This window comes from Pseudophryne corroboree, chromosome 2, assembly GCF_028390025.1.
Source record: "Pseudophryne corroboree isolate aPseCor3 chromosome 2, aPseCor3.hap2, whole genome shotgun sequence".
Classification (NCBI taxonomy): Eukaryota; Metazoa; Chordata; class Amphibia; order Anura; family Myobatrachidae; genus Pseudophryne; species Pseudophryne corroboree.
In genome coordinates, this window is record NC_086445.1 from 606494910 (window position 1) to 606520375 (window position 25466).

The following is a 25466-nucleotide window of genomic DNA, read 5'->3' on the forward strand; positions in this document are numbered from 1 at the left end:
GCATAGGAGCTGAGAAGTGATCTGTTGTCACCACCTGCAGAACAACTCCTTTATTAGGGGTGTCTTGCTAATAGCCTATAATTTCCACCCGTTGTCTATTCCATTTGCACAACAGCATGTGAAATTGATTGTCAATCAGTGTTGCTTCCTAAGTGGACAGTTTGATTTCACAGAAGTGTGATTGACTTGGAGTTACATTGTGTTATTTAAGTGTTCCCTTTATTTTTTTGAGCAGTGTATATATATATATATATATATATATATATATATATGTGTGTGTGTGTATAACAGACCAAGTGACTGGCACTCCGTGTAATCGTCACACAATGCCTGGGTGCCCTGTGATAGATTATAGATGCAATCAGGAGAGGGGCAGCAGCGGCAATGCAGCATGCATTGGATCGTCCCTTCAATTGATGGGGACGGTGACCTGAATTAAGTGAGTTCTGGAAGTCCTGTGAGTGCCGCTGCTCCTCCTATCCTGACTATATATATATATATATATATATATATATAATACAAATGGAATAGTACAAAGCAATACAGTGCACTCTGAGAAACCATGTATCCTTCCACCAAATAGATATAAATAAAAATAAATAAGGATTCACCCTTTAATTATCCGGTTTCTCAAACTGGCAGGGTGGTCTATTCAAACATCCACAGAATTTAATCTGAAAAGACAGGTGTTTCTCTTCTGCCCCAAATTTTTACAAAAAATAGGGTCAGAGAAACACAATTAACCATATAGTGTAGTAGTCCTTTTAATAACATGAAATCAAAAGTTCCATATTGCACTTACAAAGGTAAAAAGAATATTTGCATTTGTATAATAATATCCAAACGGCACTTCTGCTCCCAATAGATAATTCCTTTCTGCTTCTACTTTGCCTCTTATCCCTAGACACTTGCCAGCATGCCAGGGTTAAAGAGGTATGAAATTTGATTGGGACTTCATTAGCCAATATAATGCTTGCCATAAGGGTATAGAAAGAATTTTTAGGAATCGTTGGAATCTTTTAAAAAAAAGACCCGGTTTTAGGACCCATTATTCCAGAACAACCAGTATTTATCTACAGGAGAGCACCTGCTCTAAAGGAGAAACTGGTTCCAAGTACCATAAATATAGAATTTAGACAAAGCATACGAACCAAGGGGTTCCACAGATGTGTCTACTATGTGAAACAGTGAAATCTGAGAAAAGTGTTTTTAAAAAATTTGAAGCCAATGGTATTTATCACATGCAACTCCAGAAACGTAATATACGTACTGGAGTGTGCATGTGGCCTTATGTATGTGGGCAAGACCTCAAGGTGCCTAAAGGTCAGATTAGCGGAACATGTGTACAATATCCGCAAGGGCCTTGAGATGCACACTGTATCTGCGCACTTTAAGAAAGCTCACAAGTGTAAAGAATGTTATATTAAAAAATTCTGTGGAATCCAGTCAATTTTACCCAAATGGCGTACTAGGGATATAAACAAACGTCTATCTCAATCTGAAATAAAATGGATACATGAATTAGGGACCCTTGTTCCCAAGGGACTTAACGGGGAATTTGAGCTTAAATGCTTTTTAACATGATTATCCCTGTATCCATTTCATTTGTTTTATCTTTTTCTGCATTAGCACTTTTCATCACCCCTCTGGCACCTTAATCTATCTTTATGCACGCTAGCACTTTATTATATTTTTTTTAATAATGAAGACGTACTAGAACTGCTGCTTTGTAATTAATTATTTTTATGCATGCTAGCACTTTATTTTTGAATAATAAAGGCGTAATAGAACTGCTGCTTGGTATTTGTTGTTTTATGTTTTTTTATTTTTTATGACTATATGGATTATATGGACACTTTTATGAGCACATTTGTCAAATATGTGGACTCTAAGCTAATGGAACAAGAACTAATTCAGACTACAGAGTATGGAGCTATTAAGAAGAGACGTCCTGCTATTGACGTCACCGGCATTTGGAACACATATGGAACACAAAGAACTTTCAGCTTCCGGGTGATCGGCGCATGCCGGTCCCATCCGGCTCGCCGGGGAACGCGAGTGGGAACACTGGTGTACAATTCAAATGGGGTATAAAGGGAGACCTATAGCCACCTGTCCTGCATGCTTCTGAAGAAGGACCTGAAGGTCTGAAACGCGTTAAGCGGGACATTGTAACTCCAGGCAGACGGACATCGGGAGACCTGTTCCTTGGGGCTGAAAGTCCAGACTTCAACCTCTCTCCTTTTGGGTTCCATCTAGGAAGGTGACAGGGGTCCTGAATATGTTTGCTGCTATGCCACACTTGGAGTATTTTTTCATGCTTGTATTCATGTTGTTTGTAAGTGCTTTTGGTATTAAAATGTCTTTGGTTTTAAGAAATACTGCACTATTATTTCATACCTCTTTAACCCTGACATGCTGGCAAGTGTCTAGGGATAAGAGGCTTATATCTTCCAAGGTCTATGGTCTGGTTCAAAAACTAGAAGGAGAAGGGAATTATCTACTGGGAGCAGAAGTGCCGTTTGGATATCATGATACAAACGCAAATATTCTTTCTACCTTTGTAAGTGCAATGTGGAACTTTTGATTTCATGTTATTAAAAGGACTACTACACTATATGGTTAATTGTGTTTCTCTAACTCTATTTTTTGTAAACATTTTGGGGAGAAGAGAAACACCTGTCTTTTCAGATTAAATTCTGTGGATGTTTGAATAGACCACCCTGCCAGTTTGAGAAACCGGATAATTAAAGGGTGAATCCTTATTTATTTTTATTTATATCTATTTGGTGGAAGGATACATGGTCCCTGAGAGTGTGCTGTATTGCTTTGTACTATTCCATTTGTATTTTGTTTATTTCTTCTGAGTGTTTGTGGATTTCCTCTCAAGTACATGGTGTAGCTGCACTTAAAGGTTTATTGCGCACTTTGCTTGGAAAGAACCTCTCTGTATATATATATATATATATACACTGTATATATATATATATATATATATATATATATACTGTGTATATATATATATATATATATATTAAAGATGAGCGGGCTTGGTTCTCAGAGAACCGAGCCCACCCGAACTTCCGGGATCTGGGGAGATCCGAGACACAGCTCTGATCTCTCTCCATACCTCGGATCCCTATCTGAGGCAGTGTAAACCAAATTCAATGGGACTTTGGAAAGTGCCATCCGTCCGTCCTCCTGCAGTGTTTCCCCTGCTGCCCATGCTTCCGACAACCCTCCCCATTCTGTCGGAACCCCCACACTGAGGACACTGCCGATGCCCCTGCACTGAGGTCACTCCCAGCACCCCTGCTCTGCCTACACAACTGCCATCCTCACACTGCCGACAGAGTTGGCATTCCCGCACTGAGGTTACCGGCACGCCCGCACTGCCGATACTGCCAGCACACCTGCAATGCAGACACCACTGAGTGGGTGTGTGTCACTGTGGGCTTGGTGTACACCCATGAGTGGGAATAGTCCCTGTTAGCCAGCATGCTGACTGTCAGGATTGTGGTTGGCTGGAATGTAGGTGTCGGTATTGTGACCGGCAGTCTCCTGACCACCGGTCACATAACTACATCCCCACTAAGACACCCACACTGCCAGCACTCCTGCTCTGCCAACACAGCTGGCAGCCCCACACTGCCAACACAGCTGACACTCCACACTGAGGACACCGCCGGCACTCCCGCACTACTGACACTGCCAGCACTCCTGAACTGCTGACACAGCCAGCTCCAAAGCACAGAGAACATCACCAGCACCCCCCTCACTGCCTGCCGACACTATCACACAAAGGACACAGCCTGTACTGCCAACACAACTGGCTCCCCCAGGACAGTAGTGGCATTCCCGCACTGACGACACAGCCAGCACCCTCGCACAGATGACACCACTGGCACTCTCACAATGCTGACACCACTGGCACCCCCGCACAGAGGAAAACACTGGGACACCTGCACTGCCAACACCACTGGGACACTCACTCTGCTGAAACCGTTGGCACCCCTGTACTGGGGACACCACTGGGACACCCACATCGCTAACACCCCTGCAATGGGGGCACTGTTGGCCCCCTGCAATGAGGAAACCACTGGAACATCTGCACTGCTGACACTACCAGCACCCCTGCAATGGGGACACCATCAGCAACCCTGCAATGCGGACACCACTGAGGCACCCACACTACTGATACCATTGGCACCCCCTGTACTGAAGACACCTTTCGCACCCCTGCAATGAGGACACCACTGAGACACCTGCACTGCCAGCACCCCTGCAGTGAGGACACCATCAATAACCCAGCACTGAGGATACGGCCAGCAACCTTGCATTGCTGACAATGCCTGAACCTCATCACTGTCAACAGTGCCGGCATACCCACACTGAGGACACCTTTGGCACCCTCACACTGCCAACACCTCCACATTGAGGACACAGCCACCACCCCCTCATTGCCAACACCAACACCCCAGCACTGAGGACCCCGGCTTCAATCACCACTGCTGACACCGCTGGCATACCCACATTGAGGACACCACTGGCACCTCTGCATTGAGGACACCCCCACACTGTGCACAGCCCCAAACTGAGGACAACGCTGACACTCCCAGCCACAGTAAGTGCACTATTGTTGTATCTGACCTGCACTGTATCTCGTACTGTATTCAACATGCACTGTATCTGACCTTGAACTATAGCCAACCCACACTGTATGCTCACTTCAACTAGAATATTCTGAATCAGCCCCTATGACCAAGGATTCTCTGTGCAAGTGGCAGAAGGTAGTGGTAGCTGAGTTTCAGCGCTTGGATCACTTCTCGGAAGTTAGGAAGGAGGCTTGAAAAACTCAAACGAAGAAATTGAAAATTTCTAAAAGGCTCAACTCCTTTTACCCATTACCGGCAACTGATGGTACAAAATGGGAAAATCCACCTACAGTAGATGCTCATGTGACACATTTAATTAAAAGTTCCATCCTCCCTATCCTGACTGCATCCTCTCTTAAGGAATTCCAGGATAGACAACTGGATATGTGTCTAAAATCTTTGTACTCCCTTACAGGAGCCACAGCCAGACCGATTACGGCTACAGTACTGTTCACAACTTACATTATTTAACTTGAACTATTAGCAATATACTGTATTTTAGAAACCTTATACAGGTTGAGTCTCCAAAAATGCTTAGGGACAGAAGTATTTAAAATATTGGATTTTAAATATGTTGGAATATTTGCATACCATAATTAAACATTTGGGGATGGGACCCAAGTCTAAATATAATATTAATTAATGTTTCATGTACACCTCATACACATAGGCTGAATGTACTTTTATACAATATTTTTCATAATTTGGTTCATAAAAATGTGTTTTTCAATGAACCATCAGAAAGCAAAGGTGTCACTATCTCAGCTGTGCTCAAAAAAATAGTAATTGGATTTTGCACTATTTTGGATATACTGTAGGATTTTAGAATATGGAAGACACAACCTATGAGCCTAATTCAGAGCTGATCCTAGATGTGCTAAAAATAGCACATCTATGATCACAATCTGTGACATCTAGCTGCGGAGGCAGGCGGCTTCCCACCATGTTTTGGGTGTAGCGGCTGCATGTGATATAACGCAGCCGCCGACGCGCACCCCAGCAACACCTTCATTGTCCGGAGCGCGCCTGCCAAACTGCGTTAAAATGCCACTGGCACACCCACTGGCACACCCCCTCCCACAACCGCCTCTGCCCGTCAATCAGGCAGAGGTGATTGCACCAGTGAGAAGCTATTGCATCTCACTGTGTTTGCGTGCACAGTGTGGCCGCTGTGCATGCGCACACTACATAGGGCTTTAGGCTGCAATCACTGCCGTTGCAGCAATCGGGTCTGAATTAGGCCCTATATCCACCCACTAACCCTCTACAGTGAATATATGCACTTTTGTTTCACATAAATACTTGGTGAAGTATTTATGGTGGAAGAAATCTTGTAAACTTTGTCTACTTCACACTTAATAAATAATTACTTTCCTTTACTGACTTAGCTGACTGTGGTCACATCCCATGCAACTGTACCAGGTCAGTTGTGACAATGATAATGACGTAGTGTACTTTTTATTCCATTGTTCTTTACATCAGCAGACAATAGAACTTGTATTTTTAGCCTGTCATTGAAGCTAATATTGAGAACTGCAACACTTGGTGAGTACATGAAATAGATATCTGTAAAAAATGTAGAAGGAATTGCATAATAGGGTGTGGTATAGAAACTAAATTATGTATTAAACGTTAACAAAAATAGATGGAAGTAAAACCTATAATTAGATAAACATTAAACAAAATATATATTTAAATGGTGTGTCAGATTCCACAACTAAAAATGGCATTTGAGGAATGAATAAACCAAAGTCATTCCAGATTTTTAAGACTGGAAACCCAAGATTTGCAAAACTAATCTGTTAATCTAATTGCACTATGATATATAAACAGAACGTGCTTATAAAATGGCAAAGGTGAAGAAAAATCTGTTCTGACTTGTTAGAAATAAATATGTGGATAAAATGGGATAATTGAAAAATGTTCTTTTACTCTAATGTCACAAAGTAAAGAATTCTAAAGATTTGCACTGGCCCAACTCGTGTTTATGTCAGGAAGCTGGCTGCATATTCCTGACAATCTGGAATCATGTTCTAGCTGTACAACAATGAAGGGTTTTCCAGAGGAAATGCTGCTTCCCAGAACTGGCTTATCCTCAGGAAATCGCAGACGGTTCTTGTGACAACAGATGTTATTACAAGTTTCATTTCAGCTTGAAGCTTTTTCTCTAACCATATTCTCGGATTTCTTTGGGTAATCTCAAATAATTCTCAACTACTAAACATTGCTTCAAGAAAGTCAGTGGTGAAAAGGTATGTTCATAACCACATTTGTTTTGCAATCTTTTTGTGCAGCAATGGCGGATTGTGGTATTTTAGTAATTTCACCGGTTGTGTTGTTATTATTGGTTTATTAAATCAGTTTATGTCAGAACTGTTCTAGTTTATAACGGAAACAAAAAGGCATAGTTAATAGCGAAATAGTAAAAATACTTGGGTAAAATAATAAAAAAAGCTGACCTCTCAACATGTGAGTACAGTTTTAAGGATACCTTTGTGCATATATTAACATCACGTATCATTAATATTGCTTCACCAGTGGATACAAAAATAGATTGCAGCTATGATATTTTGTTTTAATATATATTTGCATCTGTGTGTCTTATAATGGAATATAATGTGTTTATCTGCTTACTATCTGCTTAATAAGCTGCAAATACAGTGGATGTAAAACTGATACATTTTCTTATTTTCTAGAATAGACTAAATACAGTATATATCTGTATACTGCACTGTCTATGCAGACATTTCTCTTCTGAGATTCAGGACAGTGCAACACAACTCCAATCGGAGATTCTGTCACATTGACATTGATCTTTTTACATGAATTTACCTTAAACTGTGTGGGGTATTGACAAAAGCATGGGGAGAGATATTGTTAAGAGAGAAAAAACACTAACCAATCAGCTTCTAACTCTCATTTTACAGGCTGCGTTTGAAAAATGACAGTGGGAAGCTAATTGGTTAGTGTTTTATCTGTCTCCACTTTATCTCTCTCCAAATGTTGATACACCCAATATTGTAGGTTTGTAGTTTATGCAAATGTAAATATCGGGTAACAGATTTAATTCTGCTGTTGGACATAGGTACTATTACTACGAGCTTCGTTTTGTAAGTTTCATTTACAGTACCTAGCCACTTTTTAAATGATGTAATAATAGAACTATTTTTGCCATACCTATCATTGTGCTCTAAAATTTGTAATGACGTCTTTAACATTTTGGAATGTAGCAAAACCAAACTCTTTGTATTACTTGTCCCAGTTCAATCAATTCTATTAGTAAAATAGCATGCATGACAAATTATTGGAAGTGTACCAACAAAATACATCTGACGTGTTAGTTTTCATGCGTATTTCTTCAGAACATACTGTATGTGTAAACAAGCCCACAAAGAAAAAACAGAAAAAGTATCACACTAATGAAAACAAAATTGATTAATGATCTTGATTTATGTGGCCAAAGCTAACAAGTTGTTATGGCAGGTGTTTCCATAGTGACATCTTTAAATGTCCTTACACTTCTTACTAACTAGTTGATTTGATTAGTCAAGATGCAGTTGGCATCCCGATAGTCACAATCCTGACCATTAGATTACCGGTGAAGGGATCCCGACAGGCGAAAATTCAATTTGAAAAAGTCAGTTTGAGGGTTAGGGTTAGGCTGTGGGTGGGGAGGGCAGGGTTAGGCTGTGGGAGAGGGAAGGGGGTGTTAGGGTTAGGCTGTGGGAGGGGTGGGTTATGGTTAGCCATAGAAGACTTGCCAAAGATTGCCGGCATTTTCACCATCAGGATCCTGCTGCCGGCAGTCTGATGGTAGGGAATCCCTACTGCCAGAACATGGGGTTTAATTGTATAGTAACAAGTGAAATTTATTCAAATCACATGAATTTTTCAGACCCACAAATGCTCAGAAAAGAGTACAAACCCCCAAAACTTATCCTAGGTACTCATTGGTATTAGTTCTGTGCAGTATACTAGCATTTTCAATGCTTGTTTACAGTTTCTTGAATGCTGCTTTCTTCATTACATTGCATTTACTGCAGCTAAACACATTAGGGGATCCCCAGTGACATCCCATGAATCTCAAGGTAGCAATGGCATGTCATTTGTTTTTTTATTTGTGTTAGTTAATAACCAACAATTAACGATCAGGCCCTCATTCAGAGTTGTTCGCTCGCTAGCTGCTTTTAGCAGCATTGCACACGCTAAGCCGCCGCCCTCTGATAGTGTATCTTAGCTTAGCAGAATTGCGAACGAAAGATTAGCAGAATTGCGAATAGAAAATTCTTAGCAGTTTCTGAGTAGCTCCAGACTTACTCCTACACTGCGATCAGGTCAGTCAGTTTCGTTCCTGGTTTGATGTCACAAACACACCCAGCGTTCGCCCAGACACTCCACCGTTTCTTCAGACACTCCCGCGTTTTTCCCAGAAACGCCAACGTTTTTCCGCACACTCCCATAAAACGGCCAGTTTCCGCCCAGAAACACCCACTTCCTGTCAATCACACTCCGATCACCAGAACGATGAAAAATCTTCGTTAGGCCGTGAGTAAAATACCAAACTTTTGTGCTAATTTACTTGGCGCAGGCGCACTGCGAACATTGCGCATGTGCAGTTTGCGACTAATCGCTCCGTAGCGAAAAACTAACCAGCTAACAACTCGGAATGACCCCCAAAATTAATAAGACCCTAACCTTTCACTCAGTTCCGTGTGTTAAATGTACCATATTCCCACATTTCCACATTAAAGCCACTCATGTGAAGTGTATTAATTGAATACAAAAGTATCAAGTGTGTCATTCTAATTGCATCTAAAAAAATAAATAAACCCAGGGCCTGATTTAGAGTTTGATATAAATACATATTTGTGGTGTAAATATATGCATTTCCACATGCACAGATCCTACCCACTGCCCTCTGCAACCATCCTCAAGACTACCAACCTGAATCTAATTTATGGCCCAATTAAACAAGAAAAAAACATGAAACAGGAGCAATGTAGCGCATGCTCTTGCAGCGGATCACAGTGCTGTTTAGGTAACTGATGCTAGTATTTAACACTACTGTGCCAAGCAGCAAGTGGATGAGATATTTGTACTCTGGCGCTGGAAAAATACCCCTGCTCTAAGTAAACTTTAAAATATAACACTAGCTTGCGAATCCTGATTTACTAAGGGCTCTTAGTAGGGATGGTGAATAGTAGCATAAAGTACTCTCATTTTGTATGGGATAGTGAATGAATATTTGAGATTGATCAAGATATAAGGTAAAGAATACTGTATATAAAGGTGTATTTAAATAGTTCTGTAATATCTGGGTATTCAGTCCCTCACTCCAGAACAAATTGTACAGTATAATGCTAGTATATTATATTAGGGTCCATAATGAATTGCAAAGATATGATGGTAAAATAAATGATGCTTACAAATGTAAAAATCCTTCTGAACCAATAAAATATCTAGCAGCACTTAACAGTTCGGTGCGGTGAGGTCAATGGCTGGGGAGGCATTGGTTGGGAGATAGATTTACACACACAGTTGGTGGATTTTGTATATAAAAATGATTAAAATAATACAAAGATTATATGAATAATACAAAGGTGATATTTATACACTCTAAATATAATCTTTGTATTATTCTAATCATTGTTAAATTCAAAACCCTAGAGTGTGCTGGTTTATCATAGGTGACATTTAGCATACCCTGCATCCACTCATTGTCACCTAGTAATACAAATTGAAAACGTTATAAACAATTTTAAAAAATTCTGAAAATGTAAGTAAATTAAAAATACTATACAAAATAAAAATGATGTGGAAGAGGGGAGTTTTCACTCAGATATTTGCAATGTGTTTCTCAGTGGTCAGACTGCTTCCTCAGGCAATAATTGTTTATTGTCTGTCTCCTGACCACCAACAAGTGAAGAGGATCAGCAGAGTATGGGGTGTGCAGAGACCGTGAGGGAGGGGACAGACAGAGGGATCAGGAGATGAAGCTGCAGCATTGCATTGTGGGTGCCTACCCGCCAGATCCACTTGTGACTTTGATGGACCTGGAAAGATTGGGCTTTCACAAGAAGTGGTCTAGTCATAGACATGACTCTTTGTTAAATACAAAGCTCATACAATTTGGGCTAGAGAAAGTAGCCGAGCGCTGCTCACTCTAATTAGATAATCTGTGGTATCTTCCCTAATAGATACCAGAAAGGTATTTAAGCACCTTTCACCATTAAAAAAGAGTAATAAATAATTTATCACTCGTGAAATGGGCCCTTAATGTTGGTGTTACAAGCCGCTAGCGGCACGTCTGTGCTTTTTCACTCCAGCAGCTGGATTGCTGCATGTATCCTTGTGTTCAGCCTCAGCTGCTGTATAATTAGTAGTTTTCCTTAGTGTGTCTAGCTGTCCAGCTGCATTGTATCCCCTCATCAGGAGGCTTGGTTTTCTGGCTGTTCTGATTGGGAGTGTCTCCCTATATATGCACTTCCTGGTCACTCCCAATCTGCTGGTGATAGTTCCTGCTACATGTGAGAACCTGTCATCCCTTTTAACTCCTAAGAGTCTGAAACCCTGTCTAGATCGTTTTCCTGATTAGATCCAGCTTACCTAGAATTCAGGTTTTGTGTGGAGCTTCCACACAGGCTCTTGCCGTTATTTCATTATTGTTAACACCTTGTGCATTGTTGCATTTATATTTGGTTAAGATGCTTATATCATCCTGTGCATTGTTGAATTTACATATCATCTATGTTTATTATTATACCACCCTGCGCATTGTTGCATTTTGTATTCATTCAGTGTTTATCAATATATCACCATGTACATTGTTGCACCTATGTACAATTTTTTTTATTTTTTCTGCCTAAGTATTGAGCAGGGTTATCAAGGTTGTGCCCAGTGGAAGTCGCCTTGTCCTTACTTAAGACCTGGGAACATCTGAGTACAGGGTGAATCTAATTCATCCTGGAAAGGCAGCTGCTAAAGGTGAAGCCTAGCATTGCAGGAGGCTAAAAGACTGCTGAGCAAGGGGTAATTGTGTGAGCATCACCTAGTACCACCTGGTAACCCAGATATCTGAATAGTCCACGTAACAGTTGGTGGTAGCTCTGACTACAACTAACAGAATCATAGGTAAATTGTAGGAAATAATGGGAGGGAAAACCTTGTTCACTTTTGCTCACACCTCTGTGGTATGTGAGCAAATATAAGTGAGGTTATCCTGAATGGAAAACCCACATTACAGTAATGCATGAGATTCTGATAAAAACCCGTCACTAATTGGATCTTCTCTAAAGTAAATGACACCACTAGTAGAAGGGTTGTGATACCCACAGTATCTTGACTGTTATAATGCCAAGAGGGGACAGGGTAATTAATTTACCCCTCCCCAACCCCCTACCATAACCCTAACCCAGCTATGGCTACTCTCCCCCTGGGGTACTAACCATAACCCCCACCAGGGCAGCCATTAGTGGGGACTGCATGTACTGGAGTCCCAGGCCCAAACAGAGAGAGGGGACCACCCCTGGTTTCTACCACTTATACCTGGAGAGCTACACCAGGCTGTGCAACAACAGCGGGCTGATGCACAAGGAGTACTTCTTAAAACAAGTCTGTCCTGTGCATCAGCTCTCTGTGAATCATTCCTGTAGGTCCACAACTCTTCACCTATATGTAACGTCACGATGTGTGACATCACAGAGGGGTGGAACAGTGCAGCAGATTTTTTTTTTTTTTGGGGGGGGGGGGGGCACGCTCTATATTGACAGTTCTGGGCCCCACAATTTCTGATGGCAACCCTGACCCCCACAGTCACTAACTCTAACCCTGACCCTAATACTTGCATTCAGGATGGCATCAGTCGGGGTTCTGGTGGCGGGATTCCGACCGGTGTCGGTATTCCGGCAACAGTCACCTGACCACCGGCATCCAGAGCAGTGGGATGATGACCGCATCCCAGTTGAAGGAAAATGAAGTGGTTTACCCTGGTTCTGAAAAGGACATTTACCCACTGTTATGTAGCACAAGGGACATACACATGATTACATTTACAGTCAGAATTTTCAAAGCTTCAATACAAATTCATTTTTTACTTCAGGTTCCACTGAATGATCAACTTCCAGGTAATTAATGAACACACCTACATTATGACTATCTTTCTGTCTAGTACTATATTTGTTATATAAGTATTTGCTCTCTCATGCAATTACAGCTATATATGTTCTAATCAAAACTGAAGCCCACACAGACCTTTTAAAGAGTGATAAGTTAAACTATGAATCTAAAAACCTAGTATGTTATTTATGGGGCAACAATATTATACTTTTATTGTAACTATTAAAATAACAACTAATATACTTCTGTATAATGATAAATAGTTTCATGTGTTTCAAATGGCATAACTACTGCTGGTGCAGCTCATGTGGGGCTTGCCAGTGTTTGGGCAAAGCAAAACTGGTATTATTACTCTGGGGTCTGGGGGCTCTACTCTGATCTCACACTGGCTTGAAATATTTTGGAAATGTTTGTGCAATGTGAATATGAAATTCCTCTAATAATTATTACTGTTTGCACGGTTTGTATATATTATTAATTTATTTATTTTTCAAAATGTTTATAAATCTAATAAGAATAATCTTTCTTTCTTCCGAAGACAGAAGGCTTTTTCTATGTCTATCAGAATTTAACGTACTAGGATATGTCAGAAAACATTCAGGAGTAAAGGTTAAAGGGTATCCCCTTTTTATGGTCTGATTTATGTAGTCATGTAACAGTTCAAGGGTGGAGTTTTTGGGCTGAATTGCTGTTTTATAACAGTGATTTCCTAGCTGGAATACTCTAAATTGTTGGCAAAGAGCTGGTATGTAGTTGGCCCTCATCTAAGTCTTGAATGGTTATGGGCTGTGAGTTGGCCCCCATTTTCACCTTTTATTGGATTTTTTCTCGAAACTGTGTATAAGGCTATTCTTTCTTCACCACCATATATTTTCCCTTTTTTCAATAAATAATTAATGCTCACCTTTTTCCCTGTCAATATGTCTATGTGTCTTATTTGTAGATATGTTTTTCCTTAATTCATTTGTTGTAGAAATCATCAAGTTAGTGGTTAAATTGGATCAACCCCTGCCACACCATACCAGTGGTAATATTGAGATTAATAATAGGTCAGCCTTTGTTGATCTTTATATTTGAGAACAATGAATTACAAAATAGACTTATCTGAAAATATAACCCCTATCCTATACATAACTGCATATTAGATACATTAGCTAGAAGTGTGTTACCTTAATGTGTAGAATCTTGGGGAGGTATTTATGAGGCCCTGAAAATCTCCTATCTCCAGTAAAAACTCTTGTTTCACCATAGATATATTTTTCCACAGTGATTTTAACAAATACTGTACTATTGCTGGAGGTGGCTATTGTCGAGTCTTATCATCATGAGATAGTAATAGTGATTGGAGGTACTTGTACTGCTGCTGTCCCCTATTCACTTTTTCCATATCAGGATGGTGATTGTAAAATTGTAAAAGGAAAAAATGCTATCTTAATAAAATAAATAATTGTTCCTTCTTTAAAAAAAAGTCGTTTCTAGTTCTTACTAATATTCTGCTACTGGAAGTCCATACACCAGCAGTGTGCATATATGACCTAGACTACCCGAATGACTTGCTGCTGCCCACCAGAAACATTAGAAATGGCAAGCTATTATTATCATCTGTTTCCATAATAATAATAATAATAATAATAATAATAATAATTGCATAAGATCGACATCAAAATCCCAATGGAGCTTTTGGTTAGGCACCAACAAGGGAGGGTTATGGGATAGCGTAAGGGACAAAGGGAGGGTTAGGGTACTTATGGAGGTGCTGTCGGGATTCTGATGGTCGGGATTCCGCTATCGGTATTGTGACCGCTGTCATCCCATCCATCGGGATATATACTGAATCATTGGAAGGATTATAATACAGAAAAGTAACTGAGTGTAAAAGAACTTTAGTATATATTATTGCTCTGAAAATCAGCGTCAATATCAATTCAACTTATAGTATTAGCAGCTGGAGGATGTGTATGAAAAAACAAAAATTACACTGATTACTTTCTTCTATAATAGTATCAATTTAATCTGCTCTTTTTGTTGACCATTTACAGTGCATGTTATTATGTTTTAAATAATTATTTAACCATTAATATTTGTATTGTGCTATACAATATAGAACATGTCTATGTGTTTTTTATGTTTCACTATTGTGTAATATCTCTTTTCCAGGCTTAACAGCGCTTGTACCTCATATCTTATCGGGATGACACAGTCTGTTAATAACCTTCCAGGTAATGACCTACAGGTTCTTTATAAATATCACATTTAAGATGAAAGCTAAGTAATTTAACATATAGTTACTGTATGGATGTGAGTTTTCAACAGGGCAGTTTCTTGGGGCAGGCGAGCCATGCAATCGCACTGTGGCTCCTTGCTTCCCCCACCTCCCTCTTCCTGAGTACCCCGCTCGGGGGCGGAGTTTCGTTGAATGACGCGGTTGCATCGTGATCGCAACCGCGTCATTCCGCAAAACTCCGCCCCCCAAAGCGGAGTACTGAGGAGGAGGGGGAGCCAAGTTATGAAGAGGAAGAGGGAGAGGCGGCCAGCGTGAGGAGCGACTGGAAAGGAGTCGAAGGTCAGGAATCACCTCTGTAAGTATAGTAACTCTGTCTCTCTCAATCTGTCTCGATGGGGACTCTGACTGCCATTATGTGTAAAATGGGGACACTTGCCTGCCATAATGTGTAAAATGGGGACACCTGCCGTAATGTGTAAAATGGGGACACCTGCCGTAATGTGTAAAATGGGACTCTTGCCTGCCGTAATGTGTAAAATGAGGACTCTTGCCTTTCGTAATGTGTAAAATGGGGACACTTGCCTGCCATAATGTGAAAAATGAGGACTCTTGCCTGCCGTAATGTGTTAAATGGGGACTCTTACCTGTCGTAATGTGTAAAATGGGGACACTTGCCTGCCATAATGTGTAAAATGGGGACACCTGCCGTAATGTGTAAAATGTGGACACTTGCCTGCCATAATGTGTAAAATGGGGACACTTGCCTGCCGTAATGTGTAAAATGGGGATGTCTGCCGTAATGTGTAAAATGGGGACTCTTGCCTGCCGTAATGTGTAAAATGGGGACTCTTGCCTGCCGTAATGTGTAAAATGAGGACTCTTGCCTGCCGTAATGTGGAAAAGGAGGACACTTGCCTGCCGTAATGTGGAAAATGGGGACACTTGCCTGCCGTAATGTGGAAAATGGGGTCTCTGCCTGCCATAACGTGGGGATTTAATGTATCAAGGGCACTGTGGTGTGTGGCATAATATGGTGCAAGGGGCATTACTGTGTGGGGCTTAATATGGTAGAATTTTTTTTCCCTATGGTGGCCATGATCTGTTGGTGCAGGGTCAAAAACTGGGGTGTAAGGTAGTCTTTTCAGACGAGGCCATGCTCATTTTAACGAGGTCCTTGCCGGGAGCATGTTTTGTTTTGTTTTTTATCTGGGGGGGGGCACATTTATTTATGTTATGGGGGGTGCATTTTTAAATCTCGCACATGGAGACAAATTGGTTTTCAACATGGCAGTGTTCATTTTGACAAGGATTTTCAAATTAGTTTTAGTTTAGTTGCTTACTTAAAATTGGAGTTGGTTTAAAGTCACATTTTTGTCTTTTTCGTTTGCTTTGTTTTTGTCAAGATTAAGTTAATGGATCTCAGTTTTCATTTTAGTCTAATTTTGCAAACAGTTTAATGATACTATAATAAATTTTGCTGAAGAACATTTCTCTAAAATTCCCTTTAGAAGTTTGCATACCTTTAACTATCTGTTCAGTAATCGAGGCTCAGTATGATGAGAATGTGTTACATACTGAGTCTGACTTACCGTAGTGCTCCCATATTTCATATAGAAAATAATGCCTTAACTATGTTAGAACAAATAAGTGCAATACACAATCCTATTTCCAACACAGCAGGTCATATTCACTTTCTGAAAATATCTAGAACGCATAATTTTGTTTTTAAAAATGGGAAACCCTACTTTCAGTGTTAATTTTGACAAGGATTTTAAATGTAGCTTTAGTCTTAGTCATTTTCTTTGCTTTGTTTTGATAAATATTTAGTCAGTGGATCTCAGTTTTAATTTTACTCTAATTTTAGTCATATTTAGTACTGAAATAAACTGTTGTCGACGAATACTTTTAGTCTAAATTTTCGTGCACAAAATTAACACTGCAACATGGCCAAAAGAAAACAGCACAAAGCACAAATGGTCACCAGACAACTGTTTACAGAACACATACTTGTGCCCACTTGCAATGAGCATACAGGGGGGAAATTGAAACCCCCCCACAGCGCAGGGTTTTTCCAGAACCGACAGGGATTTTGCTATTCAATTATGGGACTGAAAACCTTGCACCTCCAGAGCAAGTCTGATTTCTTTCAAAATTCTCAATTTAGGAAAAATCACCGGGACATGCACTGGCACCCCCCCCCCCTCCCAATAAGCAATTGTAAGTTTCCAATTACTGTAGCTTAATTAGTCAGTAAATACTCACCTTTTGGAGCAGTGCCTACTCCACCAGCATCAAGATCTGGACTCCTGCAGCAGCAGTGAGTGAGTGTTTGTGTACGTGAGTGTGTGTGGGACCCTCCCTGTCCAGTGTCCTCCCCCCAGGAGCCGGACACTGAGACAACTACATCTCCCAGCAGCCCCAGAGCCTCCCAGCAACCCCCGAGAATCCCAGCAATCCCCAGTGGCAAGATTGAGGGAAGACCACCAAGTTCCGCAGAAAACACTGGAGACCACTGGAACCCACAGGAGAGGTAAGTATCTTTCTTTTTTTTTTTAACTACAGTAATGCACCGTGGGCTTTTCAGTGCTTGAAACCCAGCACCATTTTATTTTTATTGGATACAATGGGTATCGGGAACATGTTTACCCGTGGTAATCCAAAATTGGGTGTGAGGTACAGAATTTTTTTTTAAATCACTAAACTTGCCACCCGATTGAATTCTCCCCTCAGTAGTGCCTGGTTGAGATGGTATTGCAGGTTTCCCTGTAAATCTAACACACACGGCTCCTGGCTCTTCAGTAAAGACAACTTCCTCTCTCCACATAAAATTAACATGACTTTGTTTCAGAAGTTTCACTGTAAGTTCCTCTCGTAGCTTAATTCTAAATAATATTGTATGTAATCTGACTAAAAACATGAAATTTGTATATGAATTTTAAAGCTGATGTAATATTTTGCAAGAATGCATAATAACTATGTGAATATTTTAGAATTGGGAGCAAATTCAATTAAATTGTGCAAATTTAGAACTGTACAAAGCATATTGCAATACAAGGGGTGAATATACATGTCTTTTGGCATGCAGGGAAGAACCAGTTCACTTTTGCATGTAGTACACTACACGTAAATACTGGGGAACTTTATATTTATACCACAATTTGGAACCAGTATCCACTCCCATCCAAATTCTAAATTTGTCTGAACATTTTACATTTGCCCTCCTCCCACAGTACAACGTGGTTTTATCAAGGAACAAAACTGTACCTTGATAAAAAAAAATTACCTTCCTAACTCTAAATGAGGCTCTGCATGTGATTGCAGTGTGATCATTTTTTATTACTGACAAATTAGTTTACTGACAATTTTCCAGGTCAGTCTGTAAAAATTATACTGTCTGCAGAGTGGCAACCTTTACATGAACTTAAATTGTGGACTGTCAAAGAGCCAGCATGTGCCCTTTGTGTTTCCTGATTAGGCCTTTTCTTCTCTTATTACATTAATTAGTTTGTCTTCATTTTATTAGGTGTAATTTATTTTTATTGTTCTGCTTAAGACTGACATAACAGTAGACAATAATAAAACTAAATGATACTACTACTATTACTACCACTACTACTACTACTACTTTTAATAATAATAATAATAATAATAATAATAATAATAGGCATATAGTAAAGAAGAAATTACTTTTATATTCTGATTGTTCAATAAGTTATATTTTATGGATTTAGAGCAATGTTAAGTGTTTTTTTAATTATTATTTAATTAAGAGATACTTTTGTGTCATTTTAACAGATCTTGGAGGTCCCTTTCTTTACTGGGAACAAAATGAAAATGAGAAAACTTCATACTGTGTAGAAACTCCATACGGTTTTCAGTTGGATTTGGATTTCTTAAAATATGTTGATGACATTCAGAGTGGTCAGACCTTGAAAAAAGTGACAGGTAACCGAAAGCCCAGGGTACCACGACGCTCAACATCATCCTTAAGAAGCCTATCAAGTCAAACTGGTACTTGGCTTTCAACAGAATCATTGGACTTTAGTGAGGATGGAACATCAGATTCTGTTTTTTATGATGTCAAAACTGAAACTAGTTCCTCTGGCCCTAAAGAAACATTGGGTGTGCGTAAGTCTAACCCACTTTCTCCAGCACCCATTATTAAACTGCTCCCTCCTCCTTCATCAAAGTCTCACTTAAAAAATTCTCGTGTTGAGAAAACACTGGCTGAGACACGTAAGAGGCTTGAACAAGAGCAGCTAAATCTGTATTATGAAGAAGTACAAGGAAGAACATGTCAACCTTCAAACCTTTCAAAGCTTAGTGCTGCTAGCAGAAGTTCACCAAACCTCACCCAGACATCCTTAACTGTGCATCATAATAAAAGTGGAGAAAGACGAGCTATGTTGAATGAAGGTTTCTCAGGATCTGTGAAAATCAGTCCTGTAAATTCTGGAAGAAGCACCCCAGCTACTAATACTACTTCAACTCATCTGCACTATATAAGGGAGCAGATGGCTGCTTCACTAAAGCAACTGAAAGATCTGGAAGAACAGGTGAAGGTCATTCCTTTGTTACAGATGAGGATTTCTAAGTTGGACAAAGAAAAAAAGCAGCTGATGGTTGATATGGAGAAGCAAAAAACAAGCTTTGGTAAGGACCTAACAACTGTTAATGATTCTAGACTGAATGACAGTGATTCAAAGAAAAGCTTAGATTCTATTTCTGAACAGGACCATGGCTTAGAGTCTATAGCATCTAAACCAAGTAAAATTGCAGAGCTAAAAAGACTCACAGAAAAACTAAGTGATACAGATAAAAGTACAGGTACCAATAAAATGGTAACTGAGAAATCTCTTGCTCGCCACCAACTAGTAAACAAAAACTCCCACAAGTCCATTGCAGTTGGAGACGATTTCAGTATGGAGGATGCTGTGTTCTATTACAGGTCTCAACAAGAAAACAAAGAAGTGGCAGTACAATGCACTACTGAGACGCAACATGTTGGAGTATGGGTAATGGAATCACTACTGGGACTGACTTGTGAGGCTGACAAGGAAATACAACTTCTCCAGCATACAATAGAGCATCAAAAGGCAGTGATTAGTATGCTTGAAGATCATGTAAAAGCCGCAGCGGATGAGCTGGAAGAGCTAAGGCTAGCTGTCTTCTCTAGACAATTCGTAGATGTGGGAGATAAAGAAAATGAGCTGCAACCACAGACTCTGGATTCATCACCTGAAACATATGTTCCAATGTTCAGAAAATCACCAGAAGAATATTTAAAAGCTGACACTGCAATTACCTACTCTTCAGACATACCTTCCACTGGCATAACATGTGTCACAGAAACACACACAGTTGGAGTCATGTCAGATATGATGGTGGTATATGAAGGTGAAAACACTCAGGAAAATAACGAAGCAGAGTCATCATGTTGTGAGAATGCAGTAGAAACAGAAAGTCAGCCAGAAGTTATGAATGTTGCTACAAATAAAGAGCATGTCAAAAACATTGTGGACATGTGTGATGAGTCTATGGCAAAAAACAAGGTGCATGAAGAGAAAGTTGCACTTTGTTCATCTACAGAAGTGAGCTACACGCAGTCTACAGACATTCAAAGCCCATGCAGAGTAGCTGAAGACAGTATTGATGAAAAGAATGAAGTTACAAAGGGAAGCAAGAATCTGGAAAATGTGGAAAGATGTAGTTTGTAAGTAGCATAACATCAGAGCTTTCTGTCTTATATCTTTACTTATAGCTTTTAAGTCTATGATAAAAAATGTTTTTATTGAAATGTAACCACACACTCTTACATATAGTGGTATTATGTTACATTGCTTTTACTTTTATCATTTGCTTATGTCTGTATAAATTAATTATTATTTAAACAAATGGCAGATACCAGTATGCTTAAAGATTGCAACAAAACAAAATCAAAGTATGTTGTTCATAATATACAGTGCTGCATTTCTTATAGTAGAACTAACATCTGATCCATTTGTGGATTGGTAAATAAGAGTTAAACTGATCCCATATTGCATTGACTTCACACATTTCCTTCACACCAGGGACAAATTTTTGCATTACATATCTGCCATTCTAGCCTTGCATTCTAGCCTTTGTAATGCAAATTTTTGCATTACATATCTGAGATTCTAGCCTTGCATACTCCCAAGTTCCATAGACCAATGGCCCTTTCATTTGTTCCACTGTTGACAGATATACCAAAATATATATCCTAGACAAAAAATGTACAAACCTTTACAAAGTAGATACTGTGTACTATATTTTCTTTCTAGCCATTTACAGATGTGTCCACATACACTATGGATAAAATAGCATATTAAAGAAGCAAATTAAGAAAAATCACAAAGTATGGCTAAATCTCTGGGAAATGTGTATGTGGACACATCTGTACATAAAGTATACTTGTCTACTTTCGTAATATCCTCTCAGAGGCCTAGAGAGAAGATGCAGGTGACTGGTGATGGGGGTGGGACTGGACTATTTCTGTCATTAGGTTTTGCAAACCCCAGAGTTAGTAAATGTACTTAAAACCCCTAATTAGCATTCTAACTATTAACTAACGAATATTTTAATTTTAGATAAAAGCACAGCTCATGGAGGCATTATTTAAAAAAAAATCTAAATGGCAGTATCTTTAAATATATACTCTTGTAGAAGTACCCGGTGTTGCCCGGATTAAAATTTTCCAGTTATTAAGTTAGCAATGAGTTGGATGTAACTGTCAACATATTTAAAATAATTAGTAGCTCTTCCAACACACCTATGAGAAACATAGAAACATAGAAACATAGAATTTGACGGCAGATAAGAACCACTTGGCCCATCTAGTCTGCCCCTTTTTTTATCCTTTAGGCAACCTCAACCCTTTTTGAACCTTAATTCTTTGTAAGGATATTCACATGCCTATCCCAAGCATGTTTAAATTGCTCTACAGTCTTAGCCTCTACCACCTCTGATGGGAGGCTATTCCACTTATCCACTACCCTTTCTGTGAAGTAATTTTTCCTTACACTTCCCCTGAACCTCCCCCCATCCAGTCTCAGTGTATGTCCTCGAGAAATGAGGTGTCTGCCCAGTGTCATTTTTGTTTTTGGTGTGTCACCAGTAGCCTTGATCCCCAGCTTTTCTTTCTGTTCACTTTTATAATCACATTTCTGTTAGGAGATGGGTTTAAAGTTTTCTGTCTGTTATCAATGTTGCTATTCCAAGGCTTTTGGGTACACAGCATTTTTCCACCCACCTCCATTACTGTCAGTTATTTTAGTGTATTGATATTTGGTTATTTCAGTCAGTTATTTCAGATCATTGAATAATGGTTATTTCTGTCAATTATGACTATTCATTAAAGTTTTCATCCATCCAGTGGCAGGCCCAGAACAAGCTCCCGGACTGGGATCCCAGCACCCTAGTATGTTTTATGGAATCCAGTGTTTCCACTCTGTGAAGTTTTCTATCAAATGCATCCAGTGGAAAGCCCATAACAGGCTTCCTGTGTCAAAGTTCTGGCCAGCATACACCAACAGTAGGTCCGAACTGGACCCCAACCCCCTAGTATGTCTTCAGGGATCCAGTGTTACCACTTTGTGATATTGTCCTCAAAATCCATCCAGTAGAAAGCCAAGAACAGGCTCACTGTGTCAATGTTCTGTCCAGCATACACCAACGATGGGTCCAAACTGGTCCCCAAACCTCTAGTATGCTGCTGGAATTCAATTTAACCACTTAGTGACATTTTCTTCCAAATCAATCAAATGGAAGGCCCAGAACAGGCTCCGTGGGTCAAAGCTGTCCAGCGCATTCTGCCATGAGGTCTGACTGACCCTAACTCCCTAGTATGTCTTCTGGGATCCAATGTTACCACTGTGTGAAGTTTTCTTCCAAATCCATCCAGTGGAAGGACCTGAACAGGCTCTCTGAGTCAATGTTCAGTTCAGCGCATTCCTACATGAGGTTCAGCCGGGACCATAACCCTCCTAAACCTGGCCAGGATCCAACTGGACCTCATTGGTTTCATCCCAATCAGTACATGGGTGTCCGAATGCATAACCAGACAGATGAACAAACAGTGAATTTTTTATATAATTGATATATGGCCCTTGTCAAAAGGGGTGGATTTTTTTAGTTTAAACCATGTCAGTATTTTAAGTTGGACAATGAAGTATATATGCATCAAGTATAGATCCATCGAGCCATGTAGGAGGCTATGAAGTGCAAACATGCATATGTATTTTCACTATATACAGTATATAATTTACTAGTGCCATAAGTAAAGCTGACAGTGTATTAGAGAATTAAAAGATTGTGTATGGGATATGAATTTTGTATATCCTTTATAGTGTTAACAGGTAATATGTTGCTGGAATATGAATTATTCATCATTTTACATATTGTTTTTCTTTTCTTTCTTTTAGTCACTGACTGTGCTCAGGTCTTAAGTAATTAAACTGTTGAAGATGGTGGGAAAGTCACTGCTATCAACAAAAGAACTGAGGTGCATTACATCATAGCTGCTCCCTCAGTGACTGCCATTGTTGTTTTGACAATTTTATTTCATAACTATATGTTTCAATAAAAATAGTATGTTTATACACTGTAGTTGTAATCTAGTAAGAATATTTAAAAAAAAAAATACATCTGCAGATTTCCACAGTATGCCAGTACCTCATATAATTCTTCAGGAGATGGGGGAGTAGTTTGTCTTTTTATGGTTTGTATTTAATTATGTTGCTTTTGAAATACATTAAAACAGGAAATGGGATCTAAGAAAACAATTTTATTCATAAATGTACAATATCTGATAACTGATTAAAGTTTTCCTGTGTGATTCTGACAGTGCTTACGGACTACAGAACAATATAACACCTAGTGCTATCTTTTTGTTGTAGGGGGAGTTTTAGAGGGTGGGTGCTTTTAGCAATCAAGCCTGGATCCATAGGGTAAATTTACTAACATGGGAGTTCTATTTAAGATGGGATGTTGCCCATAGCAACCAATCAGATTCCAGGTATTATCTTCTAGATGGTGCTATATAAATGAGAAGTAGAATCTGATTGGTTGCTATGGGCAACATCCCATTTTAAATAGAACTCCCATCTTAGTAAATTTACCCCCATGTGTGCATTTATATTTAATCAGTATATATTTGGCTGCAAAGCATCTTAGCTGCTAAGTATGTTAGTGTTAAGTATGAGGATATGAACTTTGGAGATACACAGAGATAACAGGAGAGAAACAGAAGGACAGCAGACTATCTTCCCCACCTCCACAAAAGAACTGCAAACAAAATACTACAGAGAGTAACCTAATCCACTACCACCAACGCCTGCAGCCTGTACAGCCTGGACACTGACCTCCCTGTCTGATTAAGTAACAGCCCTACTGTTCTCACACGCTTTCTGCACTTCATTCATACTATCTACAACCACTGTGTAACATTCTCAGCCTTTCTGTTCCTTCCATAATTTACCAAAAATCCAAACACTACTGTACTGGAATTATGGCTCCTAAATCCTGTCCTATACCAATCCTCACTGCTAGGTCACACTCCCCCCCCCCCCCCCCCTCAATTTGCAGACCACCCACACGCATTCAGAACCCAGCCAACCTGATTCCCATCTACCCTGTCCCTTCCCATCTTTTCTCCTGTGCACTTTGGAATGCTAGATCAATCTGCAACAAGCTGCCAACTATCCAGGACCTCTTTATCTCCCACTCTTTTAACCTTCTCACCATCACTGAAACCTGGCTCTCCTCCTCTGACACCACCTCCCCTGCTGCCCTCTCCTATGGAGGCCTCTCCTTCACCCACATGGTCAGACCTGATGACCGCCAGGGTGGAGGCATGGGCATCCTTCTCTCCTTAAATGGCACCTTTCGTGTCATCCCACCTGAGCCCTCCCTCACCTTCTCCACCTTTAAGGTCCACACTATCCACCTCTTCCTCCCCATTCACTTCCATGTGGCAGTGATCTACCGCCCCCCTGGCCGCTGTTCACCTTTCCTTGACAACTTTGGTGCCTGGCTTCCCCACTTTCTTTCCTCCGACCTCCCCTCTATCATCCTTGGTGACAGTAACATCCCTATTGACATCACTAATGCAGCTTCCACTAATCTTCTTGCCCTTTCCACCTCCTTTGGACTTTCTCAATGGACCTCCACCCCTACTCACAATCTCGGCCACTCCCTCGACCTTGTCTTCAACCAGCGATGTGATCTCTCATATTTCTCAAACTCTTCCTTCCCTCTCTCTGACCACCATCTGCTTTCTTTCACCCTTTCATCTTCCCCTCTCCTCTCTACTCCCAGACCCACCATCACCAGACACAATCTCGGGTCTCTCAACCCCGCTATCCTGCCCTCCTTCGAGACTTTCCTCTCTCCTCTTTCCACTATGACTTGTCCCAACCAAGCAGCCTCCTTCTATAACTCTTCCCTTACTGCTG

General features: G+C 40.1%; 1 protein-coding gene across 2 annotated transcripts; it reads left to right on the top strand.

The window, feature by feature from the left end:
* The first annotated feature begins 6745 nt into the window (after positions 1 to 6745).
* LOC135039506 (KN motif and ankyrin repeat domain-containing protein 1-like) lies at positions 6746 to 23848 on the top strand. 2 transcript variants are annotated; one of them, XM_063954738.1, is made up of 5 exons: positions 6746 to 6907; positions 12754 to 12778; positions 14928 to 14989; positions 18790 to 20707; positions 23436 to 23848. In XM_063954738.1, the coding sequence occupies exons 3-5, from the start codon at positions 14962 to 14964 to the stop codon at positions 23440 to 23442; spliced, it is 1953 nt and encodes a 650-aa protein (XP_063810808.1). In that variant the 5' UTR covers positions 6746 to 6907; positions 12754 to 12778; positions 14928 to 14961; the 3' UTR covers positions 23443 to 23848. The 2 variants fall into 2 exon arrangements, with proteins under 2 accessions (XP_063810808.1, XP_063810807.1); XM_063954737.1 differs by lacking the exon at positions 12754 to 12778.
* Positions 23849 to 25466: the final 1618 nt, after the last annotated feature.

Coding starts and splice junctions, on each gene's coding strand:
- LOC135039506 (XM_063954738.1), top strand. CDS start 14,962: ATGACACAGTCTGTTAATAACCTTCCAG. Junction 14,990..18,789: donor GTCTGTTAATAACCTTCCAG/GTAATGACCTAC, acceptor TCATTTTAACAG/ATCTTGGAGGTCCCTTTCTT.